This window comes from Coregonus lavaretus (assembly GCF_964263955.1).
Source record: "Coregonus lavaretus genome assembly, chromosome: 25".
NCBI classification, from domain to species: domain Eukaryota; kingdom Metazoa; phylum Chordata; class Actinopteri; order Salmoniformes; family Salmonidae; genus Coregonus; species Coregonus lavaretus.
In genome coordinates, this window is record NC_140012.1 from 43420364 (window position 1) to 43442247 (window position 21884).

The window sequence follows — 21884 nt, forward strand, 5'->3', positions numbered from 1 at the left end:
ACGTTGATACATTCACCTCTGACGGTAAATAATGTACTTACATTCAGTAATCTTGCTCTGATTTATCATCCTGAGGGTCCCAGAAATAAAATGTAGCATAGTTTTGTTTGATAAAATCCAATTTTTATATACAAATGTAGGAACTGGGTTCTACAGTTTGAACCCTTGCTGTCTCTGGCTCCACACCCACCCCGCCCGGCCATCTAGATGTGTGAAAGTTAGTGTATAAGCTAATGATCCATCATGTATGACATTCCTGGGAGTGTGTAAACTTACATTTTGTATTACCGTATCATTTTTGCATGTTCTCTATAGTTATGTACTTGAAAATGTATCAATTGACTAATTCGGCTTGATACAAAATAGTCCAGTATTGCAATGCTTCACTGGATCAATGTGAAACTTTGCAAACACACTGCTGTCATCTAGTGGCCAAAATATAAATTGCGCCTAAACTGCAATATTATATTGTGGCCTTTCTCTTGCATTTCAAAGATGATGGAACAAAAAAATAAAATAGGAAACGCATGTTATTATATTTGTTTGTATTATCTTTTACCAGATCTCATGTGTTATATTCTCCTACATTAATTTCAAAATTTCCACAAACTTCAAAGTGTTTCCTTTCAAATGGTATCGAGAATATGCATATCCTTGCTTCAGGTCCTGAGCTACAGGCAGTTCGATTTGGGTATGTCATTTTAGGTGAACATTTTTTTTAAAAGAGTCCGATCCTTAAGAGGTTAAGACACTGGTTTATTCAGTGTTGCTTGATACCTCTGTTCTTAAGCTGTTGGTGGATTTAGTCCTGTCACTAGTTTAGGTCAGACACTAGTTTTTTCCACGACTGAAAAAGTCAAAACATTTTAAATGACTACTTAAAGCGGGAATCCTTCATTGGTGAAACTGCAACAACAACAACAAAGATATAACGAACACTGTTGCACGCTCGATAGGACAGCAGAATATATTTTTACCACGCCGCTCCTCTCCTCCGTTTCCGTCAACAAAACAATATCAAAGGCGCTGGGGGGCGAACAGTGGCGCTGTTTCCCCTAATGCGGATTCCATCTTCAATGTTGATATGTTGTTAGGGCACGAACCTGAGTGGTAATCTGAAGTAAATCCCTCACAGTAGATAATAGATTAATCAGATAATTCATTAATTTAATCAATATTTTTTTAAAGTTTTAATTTAGATTTTCTCTTTCTGCCTCCAGCTCTGTCTCATTTTGACGCTTTGTGCAGTTTTCTGGGTAAGTATCTGAAAGCCTCTGAAACAGCTCAGTAGTCTACATCGTGACCCTATGCCAGCGTTTCCCAAACTCTGTTTTGGGGACTCCAAAGGGGTGCACATTTTTTATTTTATTTTTTTTGCCCTAGCACTACACAGCTGATTTCAAATCAAAGCTTGATGAGTTGATTTATTTTAAATCAGCTGTGTAGTACTACTGCTAAACTAAATGTACACCCCTTGGGTTGGGGGGGAAACACTGGCCTATTCAATAAAACAAATCTACAACACGACTGTTTGAGAATAGACATGCCATTGTTTCTGTCTCTGTAGTGGAATAAGAAGGGACTGGCCATCATCTTCTGCATTCTGCAATTCTTGGCTATGACGTGGTAAGTAACACTGCTCGTACAGCGCATTCAACTTAGGCCTAGATTCAATCCATATATACTGCATGTCGGCTCAATCGAACATTACGAATAGCAGATTTACTCAAATGTTTTGCTCGTTACTTTTCCTTCTACCTTTCCCGAGAATACATCACCTTTTGTGACAACTGATGCGTCCTCTTTCCTTCAGTGTGGAACTAGGCATGTAACTGTGTTGACAGTCATTGATCTAGAAGTCATTTTGCATGCGGAACAGCCCCTAGGGAATATCAGTCATTTTGCATGCGGAACAGCCCCAGGGAATATCAGTCATTTTGCATGCGGAATAGCCCCAGGGAATATCAGTCATTTTGCATGCGGAACAGCCCCAGGGAATATCAGTCATTTTGCATGCGGAACAGCCCCAGGGAATATCAGTCATTTTGCATGCGGAACAGCCCTAGGGAATATTAGTCATTTTGCATGCGGAACAGCCCTAGGGAATATCAGTCATTTTGCATGCGGAACAGCCTCAGGGAATATCAGTCATTTTGCATGCGGAACAGCCTCAGGGAATATCAGTCATTTTGCATGCGGAACAGCCTCAGGGAATATCAGGAGCCTAAGTGACAGTCTGTAGATGTGCCCAGCTTCAGACCCAACGCGAGGTAGGCGCCCTGTTCCTGACCTTGTACATCTGCGTGGGGGACCTTCAGCATTCAAATGCTAAAATGTCTTGCGCGATATTCTGCTTTATTAGTTGAGCGACAACCTGTGTCATCTGCTAGGTTATTGTTATCTCTGCGCTGTTGAAAATGGAGACACAACTCTCGTCTGGCTGTAGCCTACCTGCTCAAAGGGGCTTACAATAGATTTTAATGTTTTATTGTTCAGGTTCACCGTCAGCAGTAGTGTACAGTATATGGTCGTTTTGTAGATATATATACAGGCTTAACTTGATCATTTCATATCGTGGAATCAGGGAGGTCAGAGAGGGAGGAAAAAGAAGCTCACTATAAAAACAAAGATGATGGATATACTGACAAGATACTTGTCTCTCCGCCCTAACAATGGGAGTGGTTGTCCACAAAGAGGCCTATCATTCTCTTTAGGGTGGTGGATGCGTCTCATTTATTTTAATACATTTTTGAATATTCGGGTGAGGGTTGTTGACATCAACCGCATGTATTCGATGGAGCGAGATGCTAAGCTACTAGCCTCCATGTCATGAATATGCATAGCTATCTTGAGACGACTGCCTGGGTCTGTTACAGTGACCGTATTGCCAGCCACACCGGTGGTCACGAGTCATGATTATGCTTCTTCAGGCTCTGATGCTGCTGATGGTCATTAGTAGCCTACCAAACTTGCTAACTGCCTGGTACTCAGCACTCTATTGTCCCTCTAATCACTCTGACATCAATGCAAATGTTTTCGAAAATCTAATCAAACACTTCATGAGAGGCCCCGTGTAGCTCAGTTGGTAGAGCATGGCGCTTGCAACGCCAGGGTTGTGGGTTCGATTCCCACGGGGGGCCAGTATGAAAAAATTTATGAAAAAAATAAAGAAATAATGCACTCACTTAACTGTAAGTTGCTCTGGATAAGAGCGTCTGCTAAATGACTAAAATGTAAAAAATAAATATAAATGTGATTCGCTTTACAACAGGAGTATAGCCTACCTAGCTGGCATGAAAATGATCCACGGGACAAACGTCCTCCATTCGCTGTTTAAATGCATAGATTACATATATATTTTTTCTCCTGCCCCTGTTTTCAGACCAGAGCATGATAATGGTCCATTCTAAATCAAAACAAATTTCACTCATATATATATATATTGTTTAGTAAATGTAAAGACAAGATTAAATCAAGAATAGTCTGATGGGTGACAATATTAGCCTATAACTTGTGAATGATGGATTATCACTTAGCCTAGTGAAGCGTGCGCATTGCTGCGCTTATAATGTGAAAAAATAGCCTAATAGTTTATCAACATTTTGATGCTAAACGTTCTGATCTGTTGCATCAGCCTCGTTGCTTTTTAAAAGGTTTTTTGATGCTAGTGGTTGTATTAATTTGGGATCCATCGCATCCCACAACTGTCCCAGACTATGTTTGGAATATTCATTTATCGCACAGAAGGAGAAGTTGACCAACAGAACAGGTTAACTTTTGTACTATTGGGGATAGGAGATTGACATGGGCTAGTGCTTTTGCTGTTCGTTAGGCCTCCTCTTAACATCTTCAATATGCGCCTCGGAATTCGATAAGAAGGACGCACGCTGTTGCGTCCCCGACCTGTCTGTCTTCACTTGTAGCCTGCTTCGGAGCTGAGATAAGTGAGACGGACCCGATCACGTGACAGCCATTGGCTAATAAGAATTGAGATATCTGAGAGAGCCATGTGAGTGAGAGGTGCTTCGGGGGTACACAACCAGGAGAAGGGAATTAATAATGATTATATTCAGCCCAAGGGGCACAACCTCCACTTTGGCTGCAAAAGGCATGGATCTTTTTGGGGGGGGGCATTACGGCCACGCAAGGGGGATGCCGCCTTTACACCATTTGCATGATGTCATAACACCACCACACACCTAACACTGTATTCTATCACTCACTTAACCACATGACCGCAAGTCACTTGATGGGGGGGTTGAACTCTTGGAAAAGTTGTGTGTCAATGAAAGCAGAGTCGACTTGGCTCAAGCTGATCGACTCACTGGGCAAGGGCATGCGCTAAATCCACTTAATGGCTAAACACTTAAGACGTGCACTCGGTTGTACCTGCCTGTCCTTGGATACAACGTGACTGGCAGGATCGCTGACTGTTATCCTTTTGGAGTTGAGCTCAGCCTCTACAAAGCAGAAGACCCAGCTGTTGCAATCTTATTTCTCTAGCTCAACCTATGTCTTACAGTTTCATCGACATTTATGTACAATTTGGCTATCATAAGAATGTTTTTTTTTATTGTTTTGTTTACAGACCAAATAATTATTTTATAGATAAAGCAATATGTTATTATAGTATATGCTGTAATATTATCAGGAGAAGATAGATGGACAGAGCTGTTAACCATGTAAATCTAATGAAGTATTTCTCAATACTAAAGGGAGTGCTCCTAATCTCAGCTTGTTACCTGTATAAAAGACACCTGTCCACAGAAGCAATCAATCAATCAGATTCCAAACTCTCCACCATGACCAAGACCAAAGAGCTCTCCAAGGATGTCAGGGACAAGATTGTAGACCTACACAAGGCTGGAATGGGCTACAAGACCATCGCCAAGCAGCTTGGTGAGAAGGTGACAACAGTTGGTGCGATTATTCGCAAATGGAAGAAACACAAAATAACTGTCAATCTCCCTCGGCCTGGGGCTCCATGCAAGATCTCACCTAGTGGAGTTGCAATGATCATGAGAACGGTGAGGAATCAGCCCAGAACTATACGGGAGGATCTTGTCAATGATCTCAAGGCAGCTGGGACCATAGTCACCAAGAAAACAATTGGTAACACACTACGCCGTGAAGGACTGAAATCCTGCAGCGACCGCAAGGTCCCCCTGCTCAAGAAAGCACATATACAGGGCCGTCTGAAGTTTGCCAATGAACATCTGAATGATTCAGAGGAGAACTGGGGGAAAGTGTTGTGGTCAGATGAGACCAAAATGGAGCTCTTTGGCATCAACTCAACTCGCCGTGTTTGGAGGAGGAGGAATGCTGCCTATGACCCCAAGAACACCATCCCCACCGTCAAACATGGAGGTGGAAACATTATGCTTTGGGGGTGTTTTTCTGCTAAGAGGACAGGACAACTTCACCACATAAAAGGGACGATAGACGTACCGTCAAATCTTGGGTGAGAACCTCCTTCCCTCAGCCAGGCATTGAAAATGGGTCGTGGATGGGTATTCCAGCATGACAATGACCCAAAACACACAGCCAAGGCAACAAAGGAGTGGCTCAAGAAGAAGCACATTAAGGTCCTGGAGTGGCCTAGCCAGTCTCCAGACCTTAATCCCATAGAAAATCTGTGGAGGGAGCTGAAGGTTCGAGTTGCCAAACGTCAGCCTCGAAACCTTAATGACTTGGAGAAGATCTGCAAAGAGGAGTGGAACAAAATCCCTCCTGAGATGTGTGCAAACCTGGTGGCCAACTACAAGAAACGTCTGACCTCTGTGATTGCCAACAAGGGTTTTGCCACCAAGTACTAAGTCATGTTTTGCAGAGGGGTCAAATACTTATTTCCCTCATTAAAATGCAAATCAATTTTCTGGATTTTTTTGTTGTTATTCTGTCTCTCACTGTTCAAATAAACCTACCATTACAATTATAGACTGATAATGTCTTTGTCAGTGGGCAAATGTACAAAATCAGCAGGATATATATATATATATATATATAACAATTTTCATACTGGCCCCCTATGGGAATCGAACCCACAACCCTGGCGTTGCAAACACCATGCTCTACCAACTGAGCTACACAGGATATCATGCAGAAGATGCTTAAACTGGACAGCCACAGTGTTATAGTCGCTCAGCTGGACATCCACAGTGTTATAGTCGCTCAGCTGGACAGCCACAGTGTTATAGTCGCTCAGCTGGACAGCCACAGTGTTATAGTCGCTCAGCTGGACAGCCACAGTGTTATAGTCGCTCAGCTGGACAGCCACAGTGTTATAGTCGCTCAGCTGGACAGCCACAGTGTTATAGTCGCTCAGCTGGACAGCCACAGTGTTATAGTCGCTCAGCTGGACAGCCACAGTGTTATAGTCGCTCAGCTGGACAGCCACAGTGTTATAGTCGCTCAGCTGGACAGCCACAGTGTTATAGTCGCTCAGCTGGACAGCCACAGTGTTATAGTCGCTCAGCTGGACAGCCACAGTGTTATAGTCGCTCAGCTGGACAGCCACAGTGTTATAGTCGCTCAGCTGGACAGCCACAGTGTTATAGTCGCTCAGCTGGACAGCCACAGTGTTATAGTCGCTCAGCTGGACAGCCACAGTGTTAGTCTTTTACAGTGTTTGAAATCAGGGGCGGCAGGTAGCCTAGTGGTTAAGAGCGTTGGGCCAGTAATCGAAAGGTTGCCGGTTTGAATCCCAGAGCCGACTAGGTGAAAAATCTGTCTGTGCCCTTGAGCAAGGCACTTAACCCTAATTGCTCCTTTAAGTCACCCTGGATAAGAGCAAAGTGCAGAAATTTATTCTTGCCAATCTCCATTATTGTCTACAGACCTGGTGGCGAAGCAGAAACGTCAGGTAGCATTGGGTGTTTCTCAAAATGCATACTACCGTTGCTCTGAGAGCACGGGAGGCTCGGAGTATGAGTCCAAATCAAAGTATGCGAAACAGCGCACGGAGGGCACTTCTCGAATGCGTACCCCGTTTTGTACATCTTTTGAAGCATGCATCGATTCTAGCTTCAACGGAAAGTATGCAAAGAAATATATGATGCAACCACGTACAAAAATGATGTGAAATTTCTTGAAATCAATGGCGGCCATCATTATTTGAGCTGAAGCAAGAGAAAATACACTGAATTCTGTGTTGCCTGACTACAACATTTTATCTTGATACTATACCTGTATATTATAATATAGGCTACCTGATACTATACCTGTATATTATAATATAGGCTACCTGATACTATACCTGTATATTATAATATAGGCTACCTGATACTATACCTGTATATTATAATATAGGCTACCTGATACTATACCTGTATATTATAATATAGGCTACCTGATACTATACCTGTATATTATAATATAGGCTACCTGATACTATACCTGTATATTATAATATAGGCTACCTGATACTATACCTGTATATTATAATATAGGCTACCTGATACTATACCTGTATATTATAATATATACTCACTCTTTTTTTTTCTTGTTTTCTTCTCTTTCAGGTACAGCATTTCTTATATTCCATTTGCAAGGTAAGAGGATTACGTTTCAAACTACAGTACATTACCCTTTTGTGGATCCAGTTAGTCTAACTAACTTATCCTAATGAGTCTAACTAACTTAACCTTATCTGGTGTGATTTGTGGAACCCAGTGCCTTGACTGCCACCACCCTGTGCTGTCAGCAATCTACACATGATACCCCGTAATGACAAAGCGAAAACAGTTTTTTAGAAATGTTAGCAAATGTATTCAAAATTCAAAACAGAAATACCTTATTTACATAAGTATTCAGACCCTTTGCTATGAGACTCGAAATTGATCTCAGATGCATCCTGTTTCCATTGATCATCCTTGAGATGTTTCTACAACTTGATTGGAGTCCACCTGTGGTAAATTCAATTGATTGGACATGATTTGGAAAGGCACACACCTGTCTATATAACGTCCCACAGTTGATAGAGCAAAGACCAAGCCATGATGTCGAAGGAATTGTCTGTAGAGCTCCGAGACAGGATTGTGTCGAGGCACAGATCTGGGGAAGGGTACCAAAACATTTCTGCAGCATTGAAGGTCCCCAAGAACACAGCGGCCTCCATCATTCTTAAATGGAAGAAGTTTGGAACCACCAAGGCTCTTCCTAGAGCTGACCGCCCGGCCAATCGGGGGAGAAGGGCCAAGTGACCAAGAACCCGATGGTCACTGACAGAGCTCCAGAGTTCCTCTGTGGAGATGGAAGAACCTTCCAGAAGGACAACCATATCTGCAGCACTCCACCAATCAGGCCTTTATGGTAGAGTGGCCAGACGGAAGCCACTCTTCAGTAAAATAAACTCCCCAAATACAGGTGTGCCAAGCTTGTAGCGTCATACCCAAGACTCGATGCTGTTATTCCTTCCAAAGGTGCTTCAACAAAGTACTGAGTAAAGGGTCTGAATACTTGTAAATGTGATATTTAAGTTTTTATTTATTTTGAATACATTTCTAAAACCCTGTTTTTGCTTTGTCATTATGGGGTATTGTGTGTAGATAGATTAAAAAATCAAAAAAATAAATTTTAAAATAAAGCTGTAATGTAACAAAATGTGGAAAAAGACAAAGGGTCTGAATACTTTTCGAAGGCTCTGTATCTGGGAGATTTTTTATTTGCTCAGTGCTCCCAAAATAAAACTCCTGGAGCACTGCTGCTCTCCCCTGGTTAAACCTGCCGCTCTCCCCTGGTTAAACCTGCCGCTCTCCCCAGTCCCTGGTTAAACCTGCTGCTCTCCCCAGTCCCTGGTTAAACCTGCCGCTCTCCCCTGGTTAAACCTGCCACTCTCCCCAGACCCTGGTTACACCTGCCGCTCTCCCCAGACCCTGGTTACACCTGCCGCTCTCCCCTGGTTAAACCTGCCACTCTCCCCTGGTTAAACCTGCCGCTCTCCCCTGGTTAAACCTGCCGCTCTCCCCAGACCCTGGTTAAACCTGCCGCTCTCCCCAGACCCTGGTTACACCTGCCGCTCTCCCCTGGTTAAACCTGCCACTCTCCCCTGGTTAAACCTGCCGCTCTCCCCTGGTTAAACCTGCCGCTCTCCCCAGTCCCTGGTTAAACCTGCCGCTCTCCCCAGTCCCTGGTTAAACCTGCCGCTCTCCCCAGTCCCTGGTTAAACCTGCCGCTCTCCCCTGGTTAAACCTGTCGCTCTCCCCAGTCCCTGGTTAAACCTGCCGCTCTCCCCAGTCCCTGGTTAAACCTGCCGCTCTCCCCAGTCCCTGGTTAAACCTGCCGCTCTCCCCTGGTTAAACCTGCCGCTCTCCCCAGTCCCTGGTTAAACCTGCCGCTCTCCCCAGTCCCTGGTTAAACCTGCCGCTCTCCCCTGGTTAAACCTGTCGCTCTCCCCAGTCCCTGGTTAAACCTGCCGCTCTCCCCAGTCCCTGGTTAAACCTGCCGCTCTCCCCAGTCCCTGGTTAAACCTGCCGCTCTCCCCTGGTTAAACCTGCCGCTCTCCCCAGACCCTGGTTAAACCTGCCGCTCTCCCCAGACCCTGGTTACACCTGCCGCTCTCCCCTGGTTAAACCTGCCACTCTCCCCTGGTTAAACCTGCCGCTCTCCCCTGGTTAAACCTGCCGCTCTCCCCAGTCCCTGGTTAAACCTGCCGCTCTCCCCAGTCCCTGGTTAAACCTGCCGCTCTCCCCAGTCCCTGGTTAAACCTGCCGCTCTCCCCTGGTTAAACCTGTCGCTCTCCCCAGTCCCTGGTTAAACCTGCCGCTCTCCCCAGTCCCTGGTTAAACCTGCCGCTCTCCCCAGTCCCTGGTTAAACCTGCCGCTCTCCCCTGGTTAAACCTGTCGCTCTCCCCAGTCCCTGGTTAAACCTGCCGCTCTCCCCAGTCCCTGGTTAAACCTGCCGCTCTCCCCTGGTTAAACCTGCCGCTCTCCCCAGTCCCTGGTTAAACCTGCATCTGCTCTTTCTAAACGACAGCTCAGGAAACTATGGTTGTCTCAAACGGCACCCTATTCCCTGTATAGTTCACTCCGTTTGACCACGGTCCCATAGGGTATCCCCTAGGGCTCTGGTCAAAGGTAGTGCACTTTAAAGGGAATAGTGTTCCATTTGAGACACAGCCTATCTGGGGTATCCTAGAGTAGACTTGCACCGGGGTTTCATCATTTCAGTAAATTATCATTTATTTATGTGGTGTGTTTTAGGAAGCCGGTGGTTAAAATAGCAGCCTGTTCCCTCCAGTGTAGAGCAAATAAGGATAGAGGAAAGATGGGGTGGGTGGGTGTGTATGTGTGCGCCTTTATGTGAAGGGGGTGAGCTCAGGGGGTGAGCTCACTGCAAATCAGAGAAACAGAAGGAGTCACCAGTCTTTTCCACCAACCCCCTCGTACCTCCTCTCTCTCTCTCCTCCCTCCATCCCGCCCTCCTTTTAACCTTTACTGGTTCAGCTTCACAGCTCCTCCAGTAGGTGTTCAGGGGGGCAGGCAGGGAAACTCTGCCTAGCAACACATGGATAGGGATAGAGAGAGAGCAGCACATGGATAGGGATAGAGAGAGAGCAGCACATGGAAAGGGATAGAGAGAGAGAGAGAGCAGCACATGGAAAGGGATAGAGAGAGAGAGAGCAGCACATGGATAGGGATAGAGAGAGAGAGAGCAGCACATGGATAGGGATAGAGAGAGAGAGAGCAGCACATGGATAGGGATAGAGAGAGAGCAGCACATGGATAGGGATAGAGAGAGCAGCACATGGATAGGGATAGAGAGAGAGAGCAGCACATGGATAGGGATAGAGAGAGAGAGAGCAGCACATGGATAGGGATAGAGAGAGAGAGAGCAGCACATGGATAGGGATAGAGAGAGGGAGAGAGCAGCACATGGATAGGGATAGAGAGAGAGAGAGCAGCACATGGATAGGGATAGAGAGAGAGAGAGCAGCACATGGATAGGGATAGAGAGAGAGCAGCACATGGATAGGGATAGAGAGAGAGCAGCACATGGATAGGGATAGAGAGAGAGCAGCACATGGATAGGGATAGAGAGAGAGCAGCACATGGATAGGGATAGAGAGAGAGCAGCACATGGATAGGGATAGAGAGAGAGAGAGCAGTACATGGATAGGGATAGAGAGAGAGAGAGCAGTACATGGATAGGGATAGAGAGAGAGAGAGCAGCACATGGATAGGGATAGAGAGAGAGAGAGAGCAGCACATGGATAGGGATAGATAGAGAGAGAGAGAGCAGCACATGGATAGGGATAGATAGAGAGAGAGAGAGCAGCACATGGATAGGGATAGAGAGAGAGAGAGCAGCACATGGATAGGGATAGAGAGAGAGAGAGCAGCACATGGATAGGGATAGAGAGAGAGAGAGCAGCACATGGATAGGGATAGAGAGAGAGAGAGAGCAGCACATGGATAGGGATAGAGAGAGAGAGAGAGCAGCACATGGATAGGGATAGAGAGAGAGAGAGAGAGAGAGAGCAGCACATGGATAGGGATAGAGAGAGAGAGAGCAGCACATGGATAGGGATAGAGAGAGAGAGAGCAGCACATGGATAGGGATAGAGAGAGAGCAGCACATGGATAGGGATAGAGAGAGCAGCACATGGATAGGGATAGAGAGCAGCACATGGATAGGGAGAGAGAGAGCAGCACATGGATAGGGATAGAGAGAGAGAGAGCAGCACATGGATAGGGAGAGAGAGAGCAGCACATGGATAGGGAGAGAGAGAGCAGCACATGGATAGGGATAGAGAGAGCAGCACATGGATAGGGATAGAGAGAGCAGCACATGGTTATGGATAGAGAGCGAGAGCAGCACATGGATAGGGATAGAGAGAGAGCAGCACATGGATAGGGATAGAGAGAGAGCAGCACATGGATAGGGATAGAGAGAGAGAGCAGCACATGGGTAGGGATAGAGAGAGAGAGAGAGAGAGAGAGAGAGAGAGAGAGCAGCACATGGATAGGGATAGAGAGAGAGAGAGCAGCACATGGATAGGGATAGAGAGAGAGCAGCACATGGATAGGGATAGAGAGAGAGAGCAGCACATGGATAGGGATAGAGAGAGAGAGAGCAGCACATGGATAGGGATAGAGAGAGAGAGAGCAGCACATGGATAGGGATAGAGAGAGAGAGAGCAGCACATGGATAGGGATAGAGAGAGAGAGAGAGAGAGCAGCACATGGATAGGGATAGAGAGCAGCACATGGATAGGGATAGAGAGAGCAGCACATGGATAGGGATAGAGAGAGCAGCACATGGATAGGGATAGAGAGAGAGCAGCACATGGATAGGGATAGAGAGAGAGCAGCACATGGTTATGGATAGAGAGCGAGAGCAGCACATGGATAGGGATAGAGAGAGAGCAGCACATGGATAGGGATAGAGAGAGAGCAGCACATGGATAGGGATAGAGAGAGAGAGCAGCACATGGGTAGGGATAGAGAGAGAGAGAGAGAGAGCGCAGCACATGGATAGGGATAGAGAGAGAGAGAGCAGCACATGGATAGGGATAGAGAGAGAGCAGCACATGGATAGGGATAGAGAGAGAGCAGCACATGGATAGGGATAGAGAGAGAGAGCAGCACATGGATAGGGATAGAGAGAGAGAGAGCAGCACATGGATAGGGATAGAGAGAGAGAGAGCAGCACATGGATAGGGATAGAGAGAGAGCAGCACATGGATAGGGATAGAGAGAGAGCAGCACATGGATAGGGATAGAGAGAGCAGCACATGGATAGATAGAGAGAGAGAGAGAGCAGCACATGGATAGGGATAGAGAGAGAGAGCAGCACATGGATAGAGAGAGAGAGCAGCACATGAATAGGGGTAGAGAGAGAGAGAGCAGCACATGGATAGGGATAGAGAGAGAGAGAGCAACACATGGATAGGGAGAGAGAGAGCAGCACATGGATAGGGATAGAGAGAGAGCAGCACATGGATAGGGATAGAGAGAGAGAGAGCAGTACATGGATAGGGATAGAGAGAGAGAGAGCAGTACATGGATAGGGATAGAGAGAGAGAGAGCAGCACATGGATAGGGATAGAGAGAGAGAGAGAGCAGCACATGGATAGGGATAGATAGAGAGAGAGAGAGCAGCACATGGATAGGGATAGATAGAGAGAGAGAGAGCAGCACATGGATAGGGATAGAGAGAGAGAGAGCAGCACATGGATAGGGATAGAGAGAGAGAGAGCAGCACATGGATAGGGATAGAGAGAGAGAGAGCAGCACATGGATAGGGATAGAGAGAGAGAGAGAGCAGCACATGGATAGGGATAGAGAGAGAGAGAGAGCAGCACATGGATAGGGATAGAGAGAGAGAGAGAGAGAGCAGCACATGGATAGGGATAGAGAGAGAGAGAGCAGCACATGGATAGGGATAGAGAGAGAGCAGCACATGGATAGGGATAGAGAGAGCAGCACATGGATAGGGATAGAGAGCAGCACATGGATAGGGAGAGAGAGAGCAGCACATGGATAGGGATAGAGAGAGAGAGAGCAGCACATGGATAGGGAGAGAGAGAGCAGCACATGGATAGGGAGAGAGAGAGCAGCACATGGATAGGGATAGAGAGAGCAGCACATGGATAGGGATAGAGAGAGCAGCACATGGTTATGGATAGAGAGCGAGAGCAGCACATGGATAGGGATAGAGAGAGAGCAGCACTTGGATAGGGATAGAGAGAGAGCAGCACATGGATAGGGATAGAGAGAGAGAGCAGCACATGGGTAGGGATAGAGAGAGAGCAGCACATGGATAGGGATAGAGAGAGAGAGAGCAGCACATGGATAGGGATAGAGAGAGAGCAGCACATGGATAGGGATAGAGAGAGAGAGCAGCACATGGATAGGGATAGAGAGAGAGCAGCACATGGAAAGGGATAGAGAGAGAGAGAGAGCAGCACATGGAAAGGGATAGAGAGAGAGAGAGCAGCACATGGATAGGGATAGAGAGAGAGAGAGCAGCACATGGATAGGGATAGAGAGAGAGAGAGCAGCACATGGATAGGGATAGAGAGAGAGCAGCACATGGATAGGGATAGAGAGAGCAGCACATGGATAGGGATAGAGAGAGAGAGCAGCACATGGATAGGGATAGAGAGAGAGAGAGCAGCACATGGATAGGGATAGAGAGAGAGAGAGCAGCACATGGATAGGGATAGAGAGAGAGAGAGAGCAGCACATGGATAGGGATAGAGAGAGAGAGAGAGCAGCACATGGATAGGGATAGAGAGAGAGAGAGAGCAGCACATGGATAGGGATAGATAGAGAGAGAGCAGCACATGGATAGGGATAGATAGAGAGAGAGAGAGCAGCACATGGATAGGGATAGAGAGAGAGAGAGCAGCACATGGATAGGGATAGAGAGAGAGAGAGCAGCACATGGATAGGGATAGAGAGAGAGAGAGAGCAGCACATGGATAGGGATAGAGAGAGAGAGAGAGCAGCACATGGATAGGGAGAGAGAGAGAGAGCAGCACATGGATAGGGATAGAGAGAGAGAGAGAGAGAGCAGCACATGGATAGGGATAGAGAGAGAGCAGCACATGGATAGGGATAGAGAGAGCAGCACATGGATAGGGATAGAGAGCAGCACATGGATAGGGAGAGAGAGAGCAGCACATGGATAGGGATAGAGAGAGAGAGAGCAGCACATGGATAGGGAGAGAGAGAGCAGCACATGGATAGGGAGAGAGAGAGCAGCACATGGATAGGGATAGAGAGAGCAGCACATGGATAGGGATAGAGAGAGCAGCACATGGTTATGGATAGAGAGCGAGAGCAGCACATGGATAAGGATAGAGAGAGAGCAGCACATGGATAGGGATAGAGAGAGAGCAGCACATGGATAGGGATAGAGAGAGAGAGCAGCACATGGGTAGGGATAGAGAGAGAGAGAGAGAGAGAGAGAGAGAGAGAGAGAGAGAGAGAGAGAGAGAGAGAGAGAGCAGCACATGGATAGGGATAGAGAGAGAGAGAGAGCAGCACATGGATAGGGATAGAGAGAGAGCAGCACATGGATAGGGATAGAGAGAGAGAGCAGCACATGGATAGGGATAGAGAGAGAGAGAGCAGCACATGGATAGGGATAGAGAGAGAGAGAGAGCAGCACATGGATAGGGATAGAGAGAGAGAGAGAGAGAGAGAGCAGCACATGGATAGGGATAGAGAGAGCAGCACATGGATAGGGATAGAGAGAGCAGCACATGGATAGGGATAGAGAGAGAGCAGCACATGGATAGGGATAGAGAGAGAGCAGCACATGGTTATGGATAGAGAGCGAGAGCAGCACATGGATAGGGAGAGAGAGAGCAGCACATGGATAGGGAGAGAGAGAGCAGCACATGGATAGGGATAGAGAGAGCAGCACATGGATAGGGATAGAGAGAGCAGCACATGGTTATGGATAGAGAGCGAGAGCAGCACATGGATAAGGATAGAGAGAGAGCAGCACATGGATAGGGATAGAGAGAGAGCAGCACATGGATAGGGATAGAGAGAGAGAGCAGCACATGGGTAGGGATAGAGAGAGAGAGAGAGAGAGAGAGAGAGAGAGAGAGAGCAGCACATGGATAGGGATAGAGAGAGAGAGAGAGCAGCACATGGATAGGGATAGAGAGAGAGCAGCACATGGATAGGGATAGAGAGAGAGAGCAGCACATGGATAGGGATAGAGAGAGAGAGAGCAGCACATGGATAGGGATAGAGAGAGAGAGAGAGCAGCACATGGATAGGGATAGAGAGAGAGAGAGAGAGAGAGAGCAGCACATGGATAGGGATAGAGAGAGCAGCACATGGATAGGGATAGAGAGAGCAGCACATGGATAGGGATAGAGAGAGAGCAGCACATGGATAGGGATAGAGAGAGAGCAGCACATGGTTATGGATAGAGAGCGAGAGCAGCACATGGATAGGGATAGAGAGAGAGCAGCACATGGATAGGGATAGAGAGAGAGAGCAGCACATGGATAGGGATAGAGAGAGAGCAGCACATGGATAGGGATAGAGAGAGAGAGAGCAGCACATGGATAGGGATAGAGAGAGAGCAGCACATGGATAGGGATAGAGAGAGAGCAGCACATGGATAGGGATAGAGAGAGAGCAGCACATGGATAGGGATATAGAGAGCAGCACATGGATAGGGATAGAGAGAGCAGCACATGGATAGATAGAGAGAGAGAGAGAGAGCAGCACATGGATAGGGATAGAGAGAGAGAGAGCAGCACATGGATAGAGAGAGAGAGCAGCACATGAATAGGGGTAGAGAGAGAGAGAGCAGCACATGGATAGGGATAGAGAGAGAGAGAGCAACACATGGATAGGGATAGAGAGAGAGAGAAGCACATGGATAGGGATAGAGAGAGAGCAGCACATGGATAGGGATAGAGAGAGAGAGAGCAGTACATGGATAGGGATAGAGAGAGAGAGAGCAGTACATGGATAGGGATAGAGAGAGAGAGAGCAGCACATGGATAGGGATAGAGAGAGAGAGAGAGCAGCACATGGATAGGGATAGATAGAGAGAGAGAGAGAGAGCAGCACATGGATAGGGATAGATAGAGAGAGAGAGAGCAGCACATGGATAGGGATAGAGAGAGAGAGAGCAGCACATGGATAGGGATAGAGAGAGAGAGAGCAGCACATGGATAGGGATAGAGAGAGAGAGAGCAGCACATGGATAGGGATAGAGAGAGAGAGAGAGCAGCACATGGATAGGGATAGAGAGAGAGAGAGAGCAGCACATGGATAGGGATAGAGAGAGAGAGAGAGAGCAGCACATGGATAGGGATAGAGAGAGAGAGAGCAGCACATGGATAGGGATAGAGAGAGAGCAGCACATGGATAGGGATAGAGAGAGCAGCACATGGATAGGGATAGAGAGCAGCACATGGATAGGGAGAGAGAGAGCAGCACATGGATAGGGATAGAGAGAGAGAGAGCAGCACATGGATAGGGAGAGAGAGAGCAGCACATGGATAGGGAGAGAGAGAGCAGCACATGGATAGGGATAGAGAGAGCAGCACATGGATAGGGATAGAGAGAGCAGCACATGGTTATGGATAGAGAGCGAGAGCAGCACATGGATAGGGATAGAGAGAGAGCAGCACATGGATAGGGATAGAGAGAGAGCAGCACATGGATAGGGATAGAGAGAGAGAGCAGCACATGGGTAGGGATAGAGAGAGAGAGAGAGAGAGAGAGCAGCACATGGATAGGGATAGAGAGAGAGAGAGCAGCACATGGATAGGGATAGAGAGAGAGCAGCACATGGATAGGGATAGAGAGAGAGAGCAGCACATGGATAGGGATAGAGAGAGAGAGAGCAGCACATGGATAGGGATAGAGAGAGAGAGAGAGCAGCACATGGATAGGGATAGAGAGAGAGAGAGCAGCACATGGATAGGGATAGAGAGCAGCACATGGATAGGGATAGAGAGAGCAGCACATGGATAGGGATAGAGAGAGCAGCACATGGATAGGGATAGAGAGAGAGCAGCACATGGATAGGGATAGAGAGAGAGCAGCACATGGTTATGGATAGAGAGCGAGAGCAGCACATGGATAGGGATAGAGAGAGAGCAGCACATGGATAGGGATAGAGAGAGAGCAGCACATGGATAGGGATAGAGAGAGAGAGCAGCACATGGGTAGGGATAGAGAGAGAGAGAGAGAGAGAGAGAGAGCAGCACATGGATAGGGATAGAGAGAGAGAGAGCAGCACATGGATAGGGATAGAGAGAGAGCAGCACATGGATAGGGATAGAGAGAGAGAGCAGCACATGGATAGGGATAGAGAGAGAGAGAGCAGCACATGGATAGGGATAGAGAGAGAGAGAGAGCAGCACATGGATAGGGATAGAGAGAGAGAGAGCAGCACATGGATAGGGATAGAGAGCAGCACATGGATAGGGATAGAGAGAGCAGCACATGGATAGGGATAGAGAGAGCAGCACATGGATAGGGATAGAGAGAGAGCAGCACATGGATAGGGATAGAGAGAGAGCAGCACATGGTTATGGATAGAGAGCGAGAGCAGCACATGGATAGGGATAGAGAGAGAGCAGCACATGGATAGGGATAGAGAGAGAGCAGCACATGGATAGGGATAGAGAGAGAGAGCAGCACATGGGTAGGGATAGAGAGAGAGAGAGAGAGAGAGAGAGAGAGAGAGAGAGAGAGAGAGAGAGCAGCACATGGATAGGGATAGAGAGAGAGAGAGCAGCACATGGATAGGGATAGAGAGAGAGCAGCACATGGATAGGGATAGAGAGAGAGCAGCACATGGATAGGGATAGAGAGAGAGAGCAGCACATGGATAGGGATAGAGAGAGAGAGAGCAGCACATGGATAGGGATAGAGAGAGAGAGAGCAGCACATGGATAGGGATAGAGAGAGAGAGAGCAGCACATGGATAGGGATAGAGAGAGAGCAGCACATGGATAGGGATATAGAGAGCAGCACATGGATAGGGATAGAGAGAGCAGCACATGGATAGATAGAGAGAGAGAGAGAGCAGCACATGGATAGGGATAGAGAGAGAGAGAGCAGCACATGGATAGAGAGAGAGAGCAGCACATGAATAGGGGTAGAGAGAGAGAGAGCAGCACATGGATAGGGATAGAGAGAGAGAGAGAGCAACACATGGATAGGGATAGAGAGAGAGAGAGCAGCACATGGATAGGGATAGAGAGAGAGCAGCACATGGATAGGGATAGAGAGAGAGCAGCACATGGATAGAGATAGAGAGAGAGAGAGCAGCACATGGATAGGGATAGAGAGAGAGAGAGCAGCACATGGATAGGGATAGAGAGAGAGAGAGCAGCACATGGATAGAGAGAGAGCAGCACATGGATAGAGAGAGAGCAGCACATGGATAGAGAGAGAGCAGCACATGGATAGAGAGAGAGCAGCACATGGATAGGGATAGAGAGAGAGCAGCACATGGATAGGGATAGAGAGAGAGAGAGCAGCACATGGATAGGGATAGAGAGAGAGAGCAGCACATGGATAGAGGTAGAGAGAGAGAGCAGCACATGGATAGGGATAGAGAGAGAGCAGTACATGGATAGGGATAGCGAGAGAGCAGCACATGGATAGGGATAGAGAGAGAGCAGCACATGGATAGGGATAGAGAGAGAGAGAGAGCAGCACATGGATAGGGATAGAGAGAGAGAGAGAGCAGCACATGGATAGGGATAGAGAGAGAGAGCAGCACATGGATAGGGATAGAGAGAGAGAGAGCAGCACATGGATAGGGATAGAGAGAGAGAGAGCAGCACATGGATAGGGATAGAGAGAGAGCAGCACATGGATAGGGATAGAGAGAGAGCAGCACATGGATAGGGATAGAGAGAGAGAGCAGCACATGGAAAGGGATAGAGAGAGAGAGCAGCACATGGATAGGGATAGAGAGAGAGAGAGCAGCACATGGATAGGGATAGAGAGAGAGCAGCACATGGATAGGGATAGAGAGAGAGCAGCACATGGATAGGGATAGAGAGAGAGAGCAGCACATGGAAAGGGATAGAGAGAGAGAGCAGCACATGGATAGGGATAGAGAGAGCGGTTGATACAGAGAAAGAAAGAATGAGAGGGAGGCGGAAGAGAGAGAGAGACCGATGGAAGAGTGACCTTGTTTTGCTGTTGCCGTGGTGATTGCTGGGTGATGCATCATTCCAGTACCTAGAGTGTGGAAGGGGGAGGGGCATCACTCAGCATGTGCTGCTTTCCCGCCAAAACATAATTAAATATGCGTGAGCCACTCCCAAAACAACTATAACAACAAAAGTTGAATCTAATAAAATGCAGTCACAATACTGTAGAGTACCTTTCTGGATGCAGTAGTACATTTCTGGATGCAGTAGTACATTTCTGGATGCAGTAGTACCTTTCTGGATGCAGTAGTAACCTTTCTGGATGCAGTAGTACCTTTCTGGATGCAGTAGTACCTTTCTGGATGCAGTAGTACCTTTCTGGGTGCAGTATTACCTTTCAAGATGCGGTAGTACTTTTCTGGGTGCAGTATTACCTTTCAAGATGCGGTAGTACTTTTCTGGATGCAGTAGTACCTTTCAGGTGATATACTGTAATTGTTATCAAGAAAAGGTCAAATGTCTGTGGTGGGTACCAAAAAATATTTAAAATACTAGATAGAATGAGAAAAATCCCTGTTTTATCACAATTGCTTTCATCATTATTTTTTCTTCTACTTTTCAGATAAATATAGGCTACTGGATTGGATTGTTCATGCAATCACTCTTTATGAAATCCTTGTCATTTATCACCGATTCTCCTAACATTTCTGTTTTCCCTTCTCTTTCTCCAGGGATGCAGTGATGAAGGTCTTCACCAGCTGTCTGAGTTAGAAAACAGACGTGGGTTCAAACACTATTTGAAATCACTTTAGCTGGGCTTGACTGAGCTTGCCTGACGTGATGGAACCAATAGAAAATTGCAAAACTGCAAACCCCACCCACCTGACACTCCAGGAAAGCTAGAGCAAATGCTCTGGGTATTTGAAAGATTTCGAATTGTATTTAAACCCAGGTCTAATGTTTCCAGACTGTCCACTTTTTCATGTGAAGACTAGTCCCAAATATGCAGAGTGGATATATGTAAAATATTTTGTTTTTGGAATTGTGTTTTTCCTTTTTATTTTCTAATATATATTTTCATTGCTGTTTCATACTATGAATCATTAATATGTCCAATAATTGTATAACAGTGATCCGAAACTAAAGTGTATTCATATTATTATGCTTACCAGGGTTGGGGTCAATACCATTTAAATGTATTTAATTCAGGACGTTGACTAAAATTCTAATTCTATTCTCATTGAGAAGCATTGACGAAATTCCGAATTGGAATTTCAGTTCACTTCCTGAATTGACAGAGTTTAAATGGAATTGACCCTGCTTGATGCTTGTTTGTTACACTCAGATTCTGTCTGTCGTTTTAAGTGCTTCCGGTGAAAGAGAGAGGTAAATGCTTGAAATTCAAATTGAATTGAAGGCAGTCCGTTCCGGAAGTGATTTAAATTTAAAAAATTTAACAACTCTTGAAATAAATAGCTTTTACGTTTCAGTTTGTTGGAAAGTCATTAAAATAGATGACATTTGTTCAATTATTGGATTTGAATTTTAGATAACTTCCTGAATTGACTGCTTTGAATTTGAATTGACCCTAACTCTGCAAAAATACCAATTTTGTATCTTGTTCTTTCAGAGCAGGTTAAATGCTTATAGACATTCACAATATGATGCCTGTAAAAGTGAAAATACAACTCAATGCCTTACCTTTTTCTGCTTTTGGATTTTGTCTAATGAAAATAAGATTTGCTGATATTTTAACATTAATTTTCCTTCTTTAGAAGAATGGAATATGACTTTTTGATGAATGACATCAAGAAATGTTTTCATTTTGAAACTGCACTCCATTCAGTAAACTAACTTAGTTCAACCTCAAATGTCGGTGTCATGCTTATAATGGCCTAGAGGCTGGCGTACGTACGTGCGCCTGTGATCTTGTACTTATCATTTCCTGAAATGCAGAAGCAGACACACATCTGTGTGTGCGAGAGCATGCGCATGTAAGGGATTCCTTGAAACATATTGTTACTCCTCACCCCATGTGTCCCAAGTGAGTGACGTGTAAGTAATGTGGCTGATTTAGTCACATTTGTGTTATGTTACTAAATTCTTAATAGATAACTACAGTACCCCGCCCCGCCCTGCCTGGGGCGACAGACAGACAGACGGACAGACAGACGATCACACCACATTTAAACCCCGATCCCGCTCTTGGCTTAACCTCAGCCAAAGACAACGAAGAGAAATGAGCTGCCGTACCACTGGGTTGTGTTCATTAGGGCACACCCA

The 21884-nt window shown here is 46.3% G+C and overlaps 1 protein-coding gene across 1 annotated transcript in view; it reads left to right on the forward strand.

Annotated features, from left to right (window-relative positions):
* Nucleotides 1–21465, forward strand: part of LOC311100446 (vesicle transport protein SFT2A-like) — a 44994-nt gene extending 23529 nt beyond the window's left edge. Inside the window, exons 5-8 of the mRNA XM_084141368.1 lie at nt 1221–1256; nt 1568–1626; nt 7521–7550; nt 20333–21465. Coding sequence (XP_083997494.1) covers nt 1221–1256; nt 1568–1626; nt 7521–7550; nt 20333–20372 — 165 coding nt within the window. The 3' untranslated portion in view covers nt 20373–21465. The remainder of the gene's footprint in view (nt 1–1220; nt 1257–1567; nt 1627–7520; nt 7551–20332) is intronic.
* The last annotated feature ends 419 nt before the right edge of the window (nt 21466–21884 follow it).